Genomic DNA, 17273 nt, shown 5'->3' on the forward strand with positions numbered 1-17273 from the left:
TACAACAGGACACCGGGCTTTACACCATTCAATTAATAAAAGCAGTCTCTCACTAGATCAAACCAAGGCCAAAGATGATTTAATGAGCAAGAACAGACTAAGTCACCCTCTGCAAAGACGCCATCAGTGAATGCATCTCAAAGTCAGGCTATTGGGCAAAAATGTAATTACCAAGCCAATAAAACAGAGCCAGATTTGAAGATATCTTTCATGTCAAAATGGCATGACATTCAAATATTGGAAACAAATGTTTACAAAAAAGCAAAGAATAACTCGTTTATGCCACAACGCTGAATAAAATCTAATTAATAATGAAGAGGTTTAAAATACAGTATCGATTTTTGTATTATGTAACTCAGGTTGACTTGCCACAACTGAAAAAAAAAAAAAAAGCAAAAAAAAAAAAAAAAAAAAAAAGCATTGAAAAACACTGCCCTCTTCTGGCAATTTACTGTTACTACAACGACATGCGAAGGGAAAAAATGTGAGGCAAACCAAGATTTTGCTTTCAAATCGAGATAATATATTATTCTCAGCTATGATTACACAAAACAAGCAGGAGGTAAATGTTCTTTTAGGTTAATTTAATTTTTTACTTGTTTCCATGCCTTGCCACGAGAGGGCGCTGTAGCTCTTCTCTTGTTGTGGTACCGTGTCCTCACTTGTCCCTAACAGATAAGATGGCGTCTGAAAACACATCTGAAGCCCCGGAGGAGACAGCAGCTCTCCTAGACACGACCACTGAACAACATGGCGATCAATCCCACAGTGACTTAGCTCAAAAAGAGTCTAAACTGAAGATTTATCACTGGACGCAGTCGTTTAATTCCCAGAAGGTGAGTGGGCGCGTGTTTCAGCACCAGCTCCGTGGACAGCTCCTCATTACTGGATAATCTAAATCACAGCCCTGGATACAGCTCAACCTTAACCTTAAATCTTTAGAATGATTCAGACCTGAAAAGTTAAAATAGTCACAACATTTGTCAGTAGTTGGAATAACTGTGGCTTCCATGATACCAGAAAAAGCGTGATATATGTCAGTCAGTGGACGCTATACTGCTCGTTGCAATGTATGTCTCTATATCAAAAGACGAGAATTTTCAGACAGTATGAGATTCCTGTCTTTTTCACACCTCCAAACACTTTAAAAGAAAAACTGGTTCACCCAAAGGACAAAACTCAGAGCCACAAACAAAGTAATAATGTGGTCTACTCCATTCAGTGTAGTGAAGAGTGCAGTGAGTGTTACATTGGAGAAACTAAACAGCTACTCCATAAGAGGATGTGCCAACACCGACGTGAGAGCTCCTCTGGACCCCAGTCCCTTGAACATCTCCATCTCAAAGACACTAACCACTCCTTTGAAGATAGTGAAGTTCAGATCTTAGCCAAAGAAAAGAAATGGTTTGAGAGGGAAGTTAAAGAAGCTATTTTTGCTAGGAAAGAGAATCCTTCCTTAAACAGGAATGGGAGCCTGAGACAAAATCTCTCCACCATCTATAACTCCATCCTCAGACCCAGAACAATGAGGACAATAGCAGGGTCGTTAAGGGCTGAATAGGGCAGTTTCATCTGAAACTGGAGACAATAGATCCCTCCCTTCAGATAAATATAAGACAGTGTCCACCAGCAATCTGACTAGAACTGAAGAAGCGGCTTGGATGAGCAGTGAAACGTCTTCACTCCTACAACGATCTGTCTGTATGACAGATTTTAACTTAGTCTTTTGCTATGGATCAGACTTGGACAACTGAGGGTTTACACAGATATGTCTCTATGTGTTTCTTATTGTTTCTATATGGTTCTTGTTGTAATGTTCTACATTTTGGCTTGTCAATATGACCAAATAACTCCTGTTTTGCTTTCTTTTCACTGGCTACCTGTTGTTTTTGAAATTGACTTTAAAATTGTACTGCTTGTTTTTAAATTCATTCATGGACTAGCACCACCCTGTTTATAAGAAATCCTGTCTTTGCACACCCCAGGCAAAGCCCTTAGGTCCTTCTGCTCATGGTCCAGTAGGAAACAGAGCTTTCTCCAGCTAATTGTTTTATTACTTTACATATGTATTTATTATGTAGTAGCTGTGCCATAACTGGTCTTATACAGCACTTGACTTTAACCTATATTGTTTACATTTAATTAAAACTTTTATCACCCTGTATGTTGCAAATGACTCTATAAATACAGACTGATAAATTAAGTGATTATAATGTTCTTGCAGGTGCGTCTGGCCATAGCTGAAAAAGGCTTACACTGTGAAGAATATGACGTGAGCCTCCCTCTGAGCGAGCACAACGAGCCCTGGTTCATGCACCTCAGTCCCACTGGAGAGGTGCCCGTCCTGGTTCACAATGACACTGTCATCTGTGACCCCACCCAGATCATGGAGTACATGGAGCATAACTTCAATGAGGGTGAGGCGCAACATAGCAACTGTTCCCATGGCAACACAATCACCTTTTGGTTATTTTCCTTTTTTGTCTATTTTGTATTAACACATTTATTCATGACCTAATAAAGCACGTAAACAGACTTAATTCATGAAAAACAAAAAGTGTATTAAGAATGATTTAGGCTTAGTAACTACTTAAAGGGCTCATATTACGCTATTCTCTGATCTATGTTATAATGTTGTTTCCTCATCACAGCCTACCTGGAGTTGTGTTTTGTTTCATTCACACATGTTTAACACACACCCTGCATATTTAGGAGTTCTTCTCTTAAACGGAAAACACTTTGTTCCACGTTGTGATGTCATGTGGTAACGTAGCAACTGCTCCACAGCTTCTTTTTCCATAAACGTTCACTGGAATAATTTGGATTATTTCAGCTCTGGAATTGCCACTCTGCTAAACTACTAAAGGTAAAAGGTAGCTGTCAAGTTTAAAACAACCACTTGATGACATCACAATGTTGAACAGAGCATTTTAAGCTTTGGAAATGTACACAGAATAATAATAATAATGATAATAATATAAAAGGGTTAGTCAAACATGTGATAATGAAACAAGACAGAACTTCAGGTATGTTTTTGATGAGGTAACAACATTATAACAACTACATTAAAATTCACAAGAATCAATTTTGTGTAATATAGTACCTTTAAATAATACTGTAACTCCAAACTCTAACCCCTTAATTAAGTAGCTACTAAGCTTGAATCCTTATGTTTGTTATGAATTAAGATTATTTCTTTATCAACCTTATGATTTGACTGTAATCATTGTCACCTCATTATTTTTTTTCATTTTTCTCCTTATGTTTGTTTTACCACTCAGCAAAAAACCTCTTCCTGATCTGGTAAGGATGTCCTGTCTCTGAAAGTCACAAAATGCCCTGCACAACTATTAGCTATGTTGTCTATTCCTAGTAAACTTTTTTTTTTTTTTTTTTTCCCTCAGAGGGCACTGTGAGGTTGATTCCTGAGGAGGGCAGCACATACTATCACCGGGTTCAACATTACAGAGAGCTGCTGGACTCCCTGCAGATGGACGCCTACACACACGGCTGTATCCTGCATCCAGAGTTCACTGTGGACTCACACATACCGGCATACGCAGCCTCTTGTATACGAGGTGAGAGAGACAAGGACAAAAAGGAAAATGAGGAGATGTCATATAAAATGAGTCTATTTCATGGGTCAAATAAAGACTATTTGAACATAAGCAGAAGAGTGTAGGCTGTGTATTATTAAGGCACAATTCTGAGTGATAGGAGGTTTATGAATTTAGTTAAAAATGACATAAGAATTGATATATGACTTGTGAGCAGTGGTGGAAGAAGTAATCAATTTCGCCAACTTAAGTACAGATACCAGAGCAAAAAAGTTAAAAGTATCATATGAAAAAATCTACTTAAGTAAAAGTATTAAAGTAAAAAAGTATTAAATGCACTTAAAGAGTAAAACACAAAAGTATTTTGCACATATTTTGAGGTCTTATAAGGCTAGTGGTCTAGTAAGGCTAGATTTGTGCTGAATGTGTTCACTAGAAATAATTGACTCAAACCATGAACTTGTTAAAAACAATCCCCTCAGCCTTTTCAGCAGATCTCAAACAGTAATAAAGAACACTTTTACTTTTCAGTCTTGTTCAAAAATGTAGTGGAGTAGAAAGATAAAGAAGTACAAATACCTGCTCTCAAATATAGTGAAGTAACAGTAAAATATATCCACTAAGTAAAGTACAGATACCTTAAATGTGTACTGAAGAACAGTAATACTTTAACTTTGTTACATTCTACCACTGCTATCCCTGAAAGCAAGAACAAAATGTAATCTTGAATAAAATATTACATTTTAGGGCCACGGTTATTTTGAGATATTTATGATTATTCACCATTATTGACACCATGACCAAACAAGAGTGAAATCCCCCATCTTTAAATCTCATTGTTTATCTAATACATTACCCTTATTCTATAAAGTAAAGTTCATGAGAAATTGCTTTTCTTACAGTTCTATATTGTACTAAATTATCATAATTACTCAATAACCTTGACGTCTCTGCTGCAGACTGGGTTATTTTGTACAGTATTTGTTAATCTTCGTATGTTCTTCCACTGACAGCACAGATAGGAAACACACAGACGGAGCTAAAGAAACTGGCTGAGGAGAATCCAGAGTTGAAAGATGCTTATATCGCCAAACAAAGGCGGATAAAGGTACGGCTGCATAAAAACATTCTTTGGCTCATTTAGGCCAAGTAATTTAATTGTATTTATTCGTTCCAGTCTAAGTTGTATAACCATGACAATATGAAGTATCTGAAGAAGCTGCTGGATGAACTAGAGAATGTAATGGATCAAGTGGAGACAGAGCTTCAGAGGAGGGCTGAGGAAACACCAGGTAAATCTCTGGCAGTGAACCAGGAGGTTGTGAGTTCAATTAGTGAACTGCTGTCTCCAAGAGGATTGTATGAATCACATCATGTAACCTGAACCCTCTGCAAACCATAATTACATGGTATTACAGATTATATAGATTACAGATTATATACAGGTTATATGAATGTTACACGCATGAATGTTTACCGTGCTAGTTTTGCTCTGTTGTTCTGTTTATACTGTATATTTTTGTATTTATAACATATCAAACTCTGTTTTTTACTTAACTCCTTATTTTTATGCATACCTTTATTTGATCATAGTTTTCTGCACCATATCTCCAAAAGCAAAGGCAAGGCAAGTTTATTTGTATAGCACAATTTGTATGCAAAGTAATTCAAAGTGCTTTACAGAATAAGAAAGACATTAAAATCACAATACAAATGAATCAAAATGTAAATGATCATCATAAAATTAACATTAACAGAGAGTGTTAAATAAAAACCCAGCTAAACAGAACTGATCTAAACTGATCCTGGATTTAAACATTGTTGAAGTAGAGGTCTGTCTCACATCTTCGGGAAGATTGTTCCAAGTTTTAGTTGCATAAAACTGAAACGCTGACTCCCCATGTTTAGTTCTGACTCTGGGCAGGACTGAAGTCCTCAGAGTGTGAGATGGTTCATGTGACCTTAATGCTTGTTTGGAGAGGCCAGTGAGCCGTTACAGTAGTCTAACCAACTGGAGACAAATGCATGGATAAGTCTCTCTGAGTCTGGTTTTGACAGTTTTGTAATGTTTTTTTTAGAAAAAGTTCCTAGACATTTTCCTGATTCAGATTCTGGTGCTGTTACAGCAAATTGCATAGTATTCAATGAGTACAATGTAATGAGTACACCAGTTAATACTAACTAATTCTAACACATATATTTGTCTTGGCAGAGGAGGGCTGTCAGTCATGGCTGTGTGGTGACTTCTTCAGTATGGCTGACGTCTCTCTTGCGGTCACCCTGCACCGGCTCAAGTTCCTGGGCCTGTCTCAGCGTTACTGGGGAAATGGTAACCGCATCAACATAGAGACATACTACGGCCGTGTGGTGCAGCGGCCAGCGTTTAAGAAAGTCCTCGGCCACGTCAATAACATCCTCATATCAGCCGTGCTCCCGGTGGCCTTCCGCGTCGCCAGGAAGAATGCTCCAGTTATTTTAGGCACCACGCTCCTCATAGGGATTCTGGGAGGAGCTACGTACCTGGCTTTTCTGTACATGAAAAAGAGGGTCACCCTGTTTTGTTGAGTGAGTGAAAACGGAGAAGGAATCTAAAGAGGGACATGAATCACTGTAGCTGTAGTATTGTATGTTACTATTTATGCAACTAAAGAGAAGCCTCGGTATACAGTACATACAGGCCAACCCTGATAAACTACAACATTGTGTGATTAAAGTTATATGATATATATTTGGCCCAGAGTCAAATCTTTTAACTATTTAACTAATCAATTTTAGATAATGCTTTAGTAAGAGTTTAATTATCATCAAAGACCACTCTAACACACATTAAACCCATATTATGCTATGTCATGATGTTGTTTCCTCATCACAAACACACCTGGAGTTGTGTTTTGTTTCATTCATTCTAAGTTCTTCTCTCAAACTGAAAACACTCGTGACATGTTGTGGCATATGAGAATACAGCAAGTGCTCTACTGTGTTTTTAAAGTCCATACACCTTCATTTGAATCATTTGGATCATTTCAGTCCTGGAATTGCCCTACTCTACTGAAGTAAAGGTAAAAGGTAACAGTTAACTTGAAAACTACCACTACATGACATCATGAGGTGGAACAGAGCATTTGAAGCGTTGGCGATGTAGACAGACTAATAATGCAGGATTACTCATGTGTGAATGAAATAAAAGACAACTGAAGCAGGACAACTGACCAATTGATGAGGTAACAACATTTTAACTAAGAATGGCTAAAACATTCTTTACGTCTTCATTCAAAGTGCAGTGGTTTCCCCCCAAATGATTTAATTATTAAATGTTATTATTATAATATACAAAAGACTACATATTATGAAATGATAAGTTGAGGCTCAAGCATTATTATACATTAAATCTGGTGCAGTGTTGCTGCTTTCATGCACATTAAATCAGACAGTGGTGCATGTGCTTGTGCTTGTGTAAGGACTCAGATCATTTCAAATATTATTTATGAAAAATTATTGCTCAAAGAGTATGGCAGTATATTTGTGTCGATGGACTATTTCCGTGGCTAAGATGTTTGTTTTTTTAATCATTCATGTGTAATAAAAACACACATTTGCACACTAAAACATATCTATCTTTTGGTGATTCACATTACATCACATTTATTTATTATAACTGTGCAAACCTATCTTTTTGTTTGTTTTTTGTCTTTTAATTACACAGTTTATAATTATACAACCATAGCCCTCCTGGAGTGAGTGTGTCAGGCTCTGTTAAAAGACATGTCATAAGTGTGAAACAAGTTGTTAAAATCTGACACTCCAAATGGCAGGAGACATTACGTCAGTTAGAGACCTGTAAGGGAAGTAGCCATAAATAAAGTTTTAAGAGAGCCATGTTAGCAGCTTGCATCGCATTTCGGATCTAATTTTAGGAAACAGGAGGATGAGGTAATGTATAGTTTTAGCTTTGTACTTACATTATCATCAATTACATTATCAAACTTAAACATGCTGTCTGTGGAATACAAACAGAAGTCATTGAATTTTGAATTTTCATAAAGACGCCACTAGAGGGCAGTGTTTCATTTGTGTTATGATGATTATGATCCACAGCCAATAGTGCCAGTTCACCGTGAAAATACACAGTCTGTCTCTGTCTAATGCAATATACAAGAGATTAAAAAAACGAATAATGACACCAGCTAAAGGAAGACACGTGGCTCAGTTGAAAAGTGGTTGAGGAAAGCTGACAAAATAAACTCATCCTGGATCTGGATCTGATCATGTATTGTTCAATTGATTGGTGCTGATGTCTGGCTATTCACTTGTTTAAAATTCACCAGGTGGTTCATAGTAATTGGCTGAGATTGTAAAGTTTGGGAGCTGGCCTGATTTTTTACTTTTTCCTTAATCGGAATGTCACATGGGACGATGAATATCCAAGAGTGCAAATTTATGGGCCACATTACTGAAGCGGACTGTCAAAACAAACAAACAAACAAACAAAAAATACTAATAATTAAAAAAAAATTAAAAATCCAAAATTCAAAAACAAAAAAAAAAAAAAAAAACCCAAAAATTAAAATAAAATAAATAAATAAATAGAAGCACAGACAAAAAGGAAAGTTTCACAGTTTTAGCTTTTACAATGGATAATAATATTTGAAATTCAAAAACAAGTTCCTCCAACATGACACTGGATACACATATACAATAGTTCGAATGGAATATACCAGTAGTTTGCAACTGGCACACTCCATATTGACTTAAACATGTAACATTTGTTTTTATGCACATCTGTGATCAAGTTCTATCAGATAAACTAGATGCTAATTAAGATAAATTCCATATTGTAGGTGACGGTGATGCATAGACTGTTTACGCTACATCAGGGGTGTCAAACTCATTTTCACCGAGGGCCACATCAACAAAATGGTTGCTCTCAAATGGCCAGATGTAACTGTAAGATAAATGTCACTACGTTTTAATCTTGTTAATTAACCATTTCTATATTCATTACTTATTCAAGTTACAAATATTACATATGGATTTGCATAGACATGAAAAAATGTCTGTTTAACTGTGTATCCCCTGATCAACTGACATTTTAAGACAGTCATACCTTTTAATTTACTTTGTCACGGGCCACATAAAGTGACATGGCGGGCCGCATTTGGCCCATGGGCCTTGAGTTTGACACATGTGCTCTACATGATCCTGGTATTTTTATTTGGCTATTGTGTCCGTAAAACAAGATATGAGCATTAATAGCGCACAAATTGTTACGTAGTGCAGCAACCACTACGTAGCAACAAGTTTGATTGACAGCGTTGCTAAGGACAGCGTTGTGGGATGAGACTTTACCTTCAACAGCCTCGCTCTGGATTGGCTGTTTGGTTGCTATGATACTCAAAAGTCACCCTATAACTACTAGCCTCGATGAGCTTAATTTGGCTGGAGCTTCACTTTGTCCATTTCTTTATACAGTCTATGAGCTGAAGACGTTTTTATGGAAGGAGTGGGGAGCATTATAATCAGCGAGTTCTGCCTGGCTCTGTCTAATCTCCTGCAATGAACCACACAAAGAATACACTGAATTCACCATACACCTCTATATTATTTAGTTTAAAATCTCTTACACAGCATCTATTCAGCATCATCACCATCTTTCTCTTTGCTAACTGCACATGTTGTTTCCATTGGGCAGAGTGCGTCAGAGAGAGTGCGTGGGGTAGTCCAGGTGTGTCTGTGTCTGCTTTCACAAACCCTAGGGGAGAGAGAGAGATGACACAGGCTTGTGGTCGTCTGGGATTAAAATATGGGGATATTAAAACCACAAAAGACAACCACCGCATAGAAAAGTATTATAATTTCTTTACACTGTAATCCTGGGGTCATCGTTTCCATGTGATATTGTGATGAGTGGACAGTAGTGGAGAGGTGGAGCGGTGGAGCTTGAGTAAACACAAACCCACGTAGCTGTACCTGCAGGAGGCTCGGTCTGATGTGGGACCTGGAAACTTCCATACAAACTTTCCTAAAGAGAGAAAGAAAGAAAGACAGGGAGTGGTGGATTTGACGAGGATTAAGAAAAAAATCATTAGTCTATATGTTTTCACTGATACTCAAGTCTTTCTTTTGTCATCTTCAAAGGGACTGTGCCAAATTCTTTTCATGTAATAAAGTAAAAATCGTCTTGCCCTACTCCAAATTGTAAAACCAGCTCTTTGGATCAAATAAGACCACTGTGTGCTGTCTGCATCTAATCTGCAAACCAAGAAATAAGGTTGATACGCTGTTAACATGCCAGTTGTTGTTAGCTTTGCCATGGCAGCGAAACTCTGCTCTGGCCTCTGAAAGTTCTGAAAAGAGCTTAACTCATTACGGTGCATAATTAAGATGCAATTAGACCTGCAAACTGTTTAAAGTGAACTACAATAAAAGAACTGTGAGCGGGCTTGCATCTCCACAAACCTGACTCATATTTGTCCAGGAGGAGAGCCTCTTTCTACTCGTTTCTGTGGAAATGTTGTTCCTTTGGCTATAATATTCCACAGAATGACATAGTATCCATCTCCACGGAGAATGTTCCAAGATATGGTTTTAACCTTCTTTTTCCAAGGAATCAAGCAGATGACGCGCCACCTCCAGAAAGTTACACTCTGAACCTTTAACATGCTACAGTATGTTCAAATTCAACTCAAATAAGCGCAGAGACAGACATTTTAAGACAGCGGAATACTCACAGCACAAAGAACCTATTCTATTCTATTTTTTTTCTTTATTTTTTTACAGAAGGAGGGTCTATCTAAGGACAGGGGGCGCTCTGGCACACGTCTCCGTTTGCCTGTTTCCTGTGAATGTTGGTTGATCTGCCTCTGGTTCATCTGTTATTCACCAATCACTGTTTTTTTCTAACTCACTGTTGGTTAAATCAATAATTTTGTTAAGCCCTGTGAGGCGACGGCTGATGTGATTTTGGGCTTTACAAAATAAATAGAATTGAAAATACCTTTCTCTATGCACAGTGATCCTCCAACCATAGCTCAAGATCTGGAGATGGGTCCTTTGGGTGCTGCACTGCTGTTCCTTACTCCTCTTTATAGGTGGCACTATATGAAGGATGGGTCAAATGCAAATACAAAATGTAATCAGTATGACAAAGGTATAAAAGAAACAGTTTTTATAGTTATTATACTTGGATTTAGGATTCTGAAACATCCCCATTCTTCCACATTCCCTCACCCTGTCTGCAATTTTACATAATCTGTCTTAAAGATAAATGTCACCTTTGTCACCAGCATACCCCATCTTTACTATATATATACCCCGGGCCTGTTGTTTGAGCGAGCCCATGTCAGCACTATCAAAGCCCTTCCAAGAAACCATCACTTCTTGAGCGATGCTGTGTTTGCTGAGTCGACAAAAGGTGGACTCTCTCGCTGTTGACACGACTGTTAAAATGACCCCCTGTCCCGCTCATCCGCACATGTGCTACTCAAATATTTGAACGGAGCCTACACAAACACTACTGCACACTGTAACGATGACACCGGCTTCTGTTGGGGCAGACCTGCAGTGGAAGGTATAAATCTGGGGACGAGACGCCAAGTCAAATACACAGCCCCTTTGCCATTGTAGAAGGCCTGCAGGGTTTTGTGCTGGCATGAAAATGAATACATCTCTGCAGGGTGTTGCACAGAATTTATTTGACACATTGAGCTGTGACTGTGACAGAGCTATAAATAATTGTGTGGTTTTATATTGGTGTTCTTTTACAGGATCTATAGTGGAAGGTTCAGTAAGTCTGCTTTTTAATTAAAGGGCCTGTATTACGCTATTTTCTGATCTGTTATAATGTTGTTTCCTCATCACAAACCTGGAGTTTAACACACAAACCCTGTATATTTAGAGTTCTTGTCTCAAATGGAAAACACTTTGTTCCACCTTGTGATGTCATGTGGTAATACAGGAAGTGCTCCACTGTGTTTTTAAACGCCATACACCTTCACTAGAATCATTTGGGTCATTTCAGCTCTAGAATTGCCCATTTCTGCTCAACTAAAGATACGAGGTAGCTGCTAAATTGAAAATGATAGCTTCGTGACATCACAAAGTGGAACAGAGCATTTTGAGCTTTGGAGATGTAAACAGACTAATAATAAAGGTTTACTCAGACGTGTGGGAATGAAACAAAACACAGCTCCAGCTATGTTTTAAAGAGGACACTACATTATAACATTGCTTAAAGCTCACAGGAGTCAATTTTGCGTAATATATTAAAAATACAATATGTTACTTTTGGGGTGGTGAGTCTGCTACTTTTAAGTACATGCATCCATACAACTGATTTGGCTACCTGCTCGCCCCCATGGAGACGCTTGAATCCATAATATGGAATCTTTCAGACAAAGTAGGACATTTCCATGGAGACAAGCACGTGCCAGACCTAAAGTCATTCAAAGTGCTTCACAGAATAACAAAGACACTAAAATACAAACAAATGCAAACAAATTAAAACATAAATAATCATCATAAAATTAACATTAAAAGAGAAGAGTGCAGAAAAAATAAAACAACTTTTTGTCATATGCACAGATAAACAGAAGCGTTTTGAGCCTGGATTTAAACATTGTCAGAGTAGAGGCTTGTCTCTTCAGGAAGATTGTTCCACATTTTAACTGTATTTTAACTCCATGTTTTGTTCTGATGTTGCCAGAGTCCCTGAGATGGTTCATATGGCACTTACATATCGGTGATGTACTTTGGTGCTAGGCCATGAAGAGACCAGGAGGACACCCGAGCAGCAGCGGTCTGGATGTACTGCAGCTGTCATAAGGCTCGTTTTGAGAGGCCAGTCAGCAGGCTGTTACAGTCGTCTAATCTACTGGAGACAAACACATGGATAAGTCTCCCGGCTTAGACAGCATACCTTTGATTTTGATTGGGTATCACAAATAGACTTTCAGGACCAATGGCCTTTGTATCATTAACTGCATGTGTCGTATATGAGAACAAACTAAGTGCTTTCACTGGTTTATAGATCATTCTGAAGTTTGGAGTCTTTAACTTCTTTACCTTTAACTGTGCAATGAAACTCTTGCCTTTTAATATAGTTTAGCTCTTTTTGGACAGCACAGAAGATTGCTCCACCTGCTGTGTGCGCTGCAGTGGACAGACCTATCCATATCCTAATGTAAATATTCAGGCTGTCTAAGAACTTCCTCTCCCGTGACCCCACTGCAATTTATCAGAGCCCAGCCACTTCGCACAATGTAGCTGCTGCGGTGGGGAAAACTGTCTTTTTAAAATCGTTTAAAATTACTGTTGCCAGTATAACTTTTGTGGGGGGGAGGGGCTTATATCACCTGCTTCTCAGCATGTCGTCTGGAATGATCCACAATATGGCATTAAACTTGTCTATCCTCAAGATATACCAAGAAAGTGATATATGAGGCAAAGTTAGATCTGTGGAAAGGCTACCACACTCACAGTAGCATCAGTGGTGAAAGAAGTACTCAAATTTGTTACTTAAGTAAAAGTATAGATATTGGAGCGAAAAAAAAAAAAAAAAACTAAAGTAAAAGTATCACATGAAAAGTCTACTTAAGTAAAAGTATTAAAGTACCTATTTACAAATGTACTTAAAGAGTAAAAAGTAAAAGCATTTTGTGCATATTTTGAGGCCTTTTAAAGCTTCAAATGTAGTAATTTTGATAAAGATTTTGTGCTGAATTTTGTTCAGCAGAAACAATGGAATCAACTGTTTTGTTTAGTTTTTTCCCAAGCTGTTTTTCTTTGTGTAGTTTTGTTTGTTCTAACTATGAACTGCTATGAAAAATAAAACCTCAGCCTTTTCAGCAAGTCTCAAACAATAATTAAAAAAATACTTTTACTTTTCATTCCAATAGTGGAAACGTATAGACTAACGATTTTTTTCTTGATGTAGTGGACTAGAAAGTACAGATACCTGCTCTCAAAAGTAGTGAGGTAAAACATATCCAATTTAAAATGTACTTAAGTAAAATACAGATACCTAAAATCTTGACTTAAGCACAGTACTTTACTTCCACTGCTGGTACGCATGTGTGTTTTTCAAGGTATTTTTTTAGAGAGTGGTCAAAGCAATAACATCTCCATGGAGACAAGTAGGTGGCAGACCCTCCAAAAGAAAAGTTACGTATTGTTGCTTTAAATCGTTTGAAGAATTAAAAAACAAGAGTTCAACATATTTGAAACAGTAAACTTTGTGCCCTCTGTGCTGGATTTTGCACTGGGAATCACTACAGGACTTAAGGAAAACTTGCTGAAATCCCTGTGATAGTTTGTATTTTTTGTAAAGATTTGTGCATGGAAAACAGCCCTCTTGTCTATTGAGTTTTCATATCAATTTTGAACCATTATTTTTACACTTAAGACTTACCATATTTTTTCGCAGCCTAACTTCATTGTAGGATAACTGTATTATTCATTTAAAAGGTGAAAGGAAACACACCACTTCACAGAATTTCAATCAATCACTCATTTTGGTAGGACTTGAAGTTCTTGGCCCTTAACCACAGCAGGGCCAAGCTAAGGGCATCCAGAAAAAGTGAATTGTCTGCTTTAAATGCATTAAGGGAAGAAAGTTCACTTTTCCATCTGTTTTTGGTGGGGCTACTTTTCTGATTTTCACAGACTATAACTTACTTTTAAAGGTACGTTTTGTCTTTTGCAGTTAATGATTTGGCTTGTTTGGTAATTAAAAATAGACCATATGGAGCATGACGGTAACAGTAGTAGCGTTTTGTCATAAATTGTAATTGCCAGGAGAATCAAAAGCAAGAGTTATGCGTGAGACCAATGATTTCATCTCGAATCATCTGAGGAAAAGATCATTTAAGGTGTGGTAGAAAAATATGATTGTAAATTCTCCCACAGATGAATACAGTCGTTGTGTCCTTGGGTAAGACACATAACCCACCTCGGCTCCAGTGTCTGCGTAAACAGGTGTATGAATGTGTATGTGGGTGGGTGAGTGGTTCCTTCAGCGGTGCAGCACCAAATTCTGGGTCCAGATCATCTTGTTGGGCCTTCATTACACGTTGCCTAAAGAAAAATGCGCATTACAGACTTTGTGAGGGGTCTCTCTCTGGACTGGGCCCTGAGTAAACAGTACCCTTTATCCCCCCCCCAGTCTGACACCCCTGGGTTTCTTGATGTAAAGAATTTTGAGGGCTTTGAAGGTGGAAAAGCACTATATAAAAATGTGATTATTGACTATTTACCATGACAATAACATTCTACCTCCTCAGGTCAATATATCTGTCATTTGCTTAAAACGCAAATGCTTAAATTTCTATTCAATCAGCCCAAGTTTAATCACAAAACACATTCAATATTTTTTTCTATATAGCAGTGTGGATGCTCATGTTGCTTTAACTCAAGGTGACAAATATATGTCTTTTTCATTTCATTTTAATTTCTTTCTTTTCCCTCTTTTCCCTATTGTTGATTTGATTTATTTGTATTATTGTTGAAGTATTTGCATTGCTTATAGCCTAGTCAAATCACAATGTTTGTTTTTTCCTCCAAAAAGTGACAAATGGCCCTTATCGTCGCTCTGCTCATTTGGACGCGTGTGGTAACATGGGACTAGATTCCTCGTGGGCATGTTCCCTGATTTATTACAATCAGACACAGAGCTGCTGGAATAATTTTAAACGCCTTGTCCTGTCACGTCTTCAAAGCTCCAGCTATTGACATAGTCGGGTCAAAGCTGAAATAATTTCGTCTGTGTGTCACAAATTCCACATCTGTGTTACAAACCAACATGCTATTTTCAAGATGGCTTCTTGAAGAGGTGTCTGGGGTGGACCTGAGTCTTGGTCGTATTTAAAGAAATATGATATGACGAACCATTAAATCAAAACTGCCTAATGACAAGTAACACAAGGCGACAGTAGCTCAGGGGTCAGAGTGCTCGTCTGCCCAACCTCAAGGTCAGTGGTTCAAAACCCTATATGACCAGTGAATATGCAAGACACTTCACGTCACCCATCCTGTGTCCAGTAAATCAACTAATGGCTACAATTCATCATACGTCTGATGTATTTTCATTAAGACTGTCCCATTCATAAAAACAGAAGTTGAATTAGCTGACTTTGCTGACGTGATAATCAGTGGGACTTAATGATAAAAGCATTTACTCCTGAACTAAAATATCTCTGTGTAGTAAGATAGTCCGCTGCAGAGTCACACAAACATCTCCACTCACAAAGCACATTTACACAAGCAATATGGGTATCTTGCTCAAAGACAAAACAAGTTTAGTATTAACAGTTGCTCAGTTGATAAAGTTTGTCCACTGATCCGAAGGTTGGCGGTTCGAATCAAGCTCCCACAGATGAGTACTATTGTTGTGTCCTTGGGCAAAGTACTTAACACCCATTGCTCTGAATGTCTGCATACATTGGTGTATTTTTGGGTGAGTGTTTCCTTGATATAAAGCACTTTGAAGGTAGAAAGGCCCTATATAAAAATGTGATAATTTAGCATTGTGCTGCACCTCAGCCTTGAACCTCTCCGTTTTAAGACAGCAATTATAATGTGTCCTATAAAAGCTGAGAGCCTTGTGTCTTGTGTGAGTGATACTTTGTCATTATTTACATTTGTTTTTATCACCATGGCGCTCAGGCCACAGAGAGAACCTCTAACTCAGGTGCTTTATGCTTTTGGAGGTTTGGTGCGATCACTCCAATCCTGGATGGCAGCACTGTCCTAACAAACACTGCACTGCTCTCAAACCTGTACTGTAATGTTCTCACTTGGACTTCTGATTGTGACAGGTACAGGTGAAGAAAGTGCGACTTCCTGCTCATTTACAACAGCCATCTCTACCAGTGACGATTTAACCCCTTCATTCACTTGCCGTCACCAAGGAACACGATACACCTCCTCTGTTTCCAAACCATCTGCTTGTGTTGCTCAACTTGGGGTTGTCTGTATATCCTGTACAAACTGTAATGAAGATAATAGTTTCATTGTTTATTGGGAGAAATTGGGCATGCTTGTGCACATCTGTAGGTTCTAATCATCGATGAAATCCACGATCGAGCTGATGTTTAGCGTGTGTGCTGCAGTGGGATTTCTGTGTCCAATAACGAACGGCAGATAGAAGTGATGGAAGATTATACTGGCCTTCGGTAACAATACAGAGGTGACGTGATGCTGCGGCGATGGGCCTGAAGCAATGAGCAGGGCCGTTTGAGCGCTAATGTGATGCAGACACAAATCATAACTGATCAGGTTTGCTCATTTGAGTACAAGCTCTGTTGCTAAATGATGCAGAAATACTGAAAATAAAGATGTTATGATTCCAGGGTCATAGAGATCGGGATTGTGTCATCACATCTCAGACAATTTCCAGTTAGCCTTTCCATATGCTATACTTAAGTGTTCATTCACAACTATTATAACTCTATAGTGATAAGATTAACATTTTCACATATGGAAACGTAGCTGATGTTCAGTCTCAAGCTATATTGTTCAAATCAATAACAATACAATTTTGAGGAAGGCACCTAAAAAACAAAATCACCAACACTCATGAAAGCAAAATGTACCCTTTTTTACTCTTTTTTTGTCCTTTGCATTTGACCTTACCTTCAATGCTGCTGGGGCGTTTCCAATCCAGTGCTGTATTCAGAAACCCATCTCCGTGATCTTGTTGCTAGGCTTGCTCAGGACTACCTT

General features: G+C 38.1%; 1 protein-coding gene across 1 annotated transcript; it reads left to right on the top strand.

Annotated features, from left to right (window-relative positions):
• Nucleotides 1-677: 677 nt before the first annotated feature.
• gdap1 (ganglioside induced differentiation associated protein 1) lies at nucleotides 678-7160 on the top strand. The gene is made up of 6 exons (XM_033985917.2): nucleotides 678-836; nucleotides 2225-2417; nucleotides 3405-3578; nucleotides 4571-4665; nucleotides 4735-4849; nucleotides 5770-7160. Exons 1-6 carry the CDS (start codon nucleotides 681-683, stop codon nucleotides 6120-6122), a joined length of 1086 nt encoding a protein of 361 aa, XP_033841808.1. The 5' UTR covers nucleotides 678-680; the 3' UTR covers nucleotides 6123-7160.
• The last annotated feature ends 10113 nt before the right edge of the window (nucleotides 7161-17273 follow it).

This window comes from Periophthalmus magnuspinnatus, chromosome 20 (assembly GCF_009829125.3).
Source record: "Periophthalmus magnuspinnatus isolate fPerMag1 chromosome 20, fPerMag1.2.pri, whole genome shotgun sequence".
Lineage (NCBI taxonomy): Eukaryota > Metazoa > Chordata > Actinopteri > Gobiiformes > Gobiidae > Periophthalmus > Periophthalmus magnuspinnatus.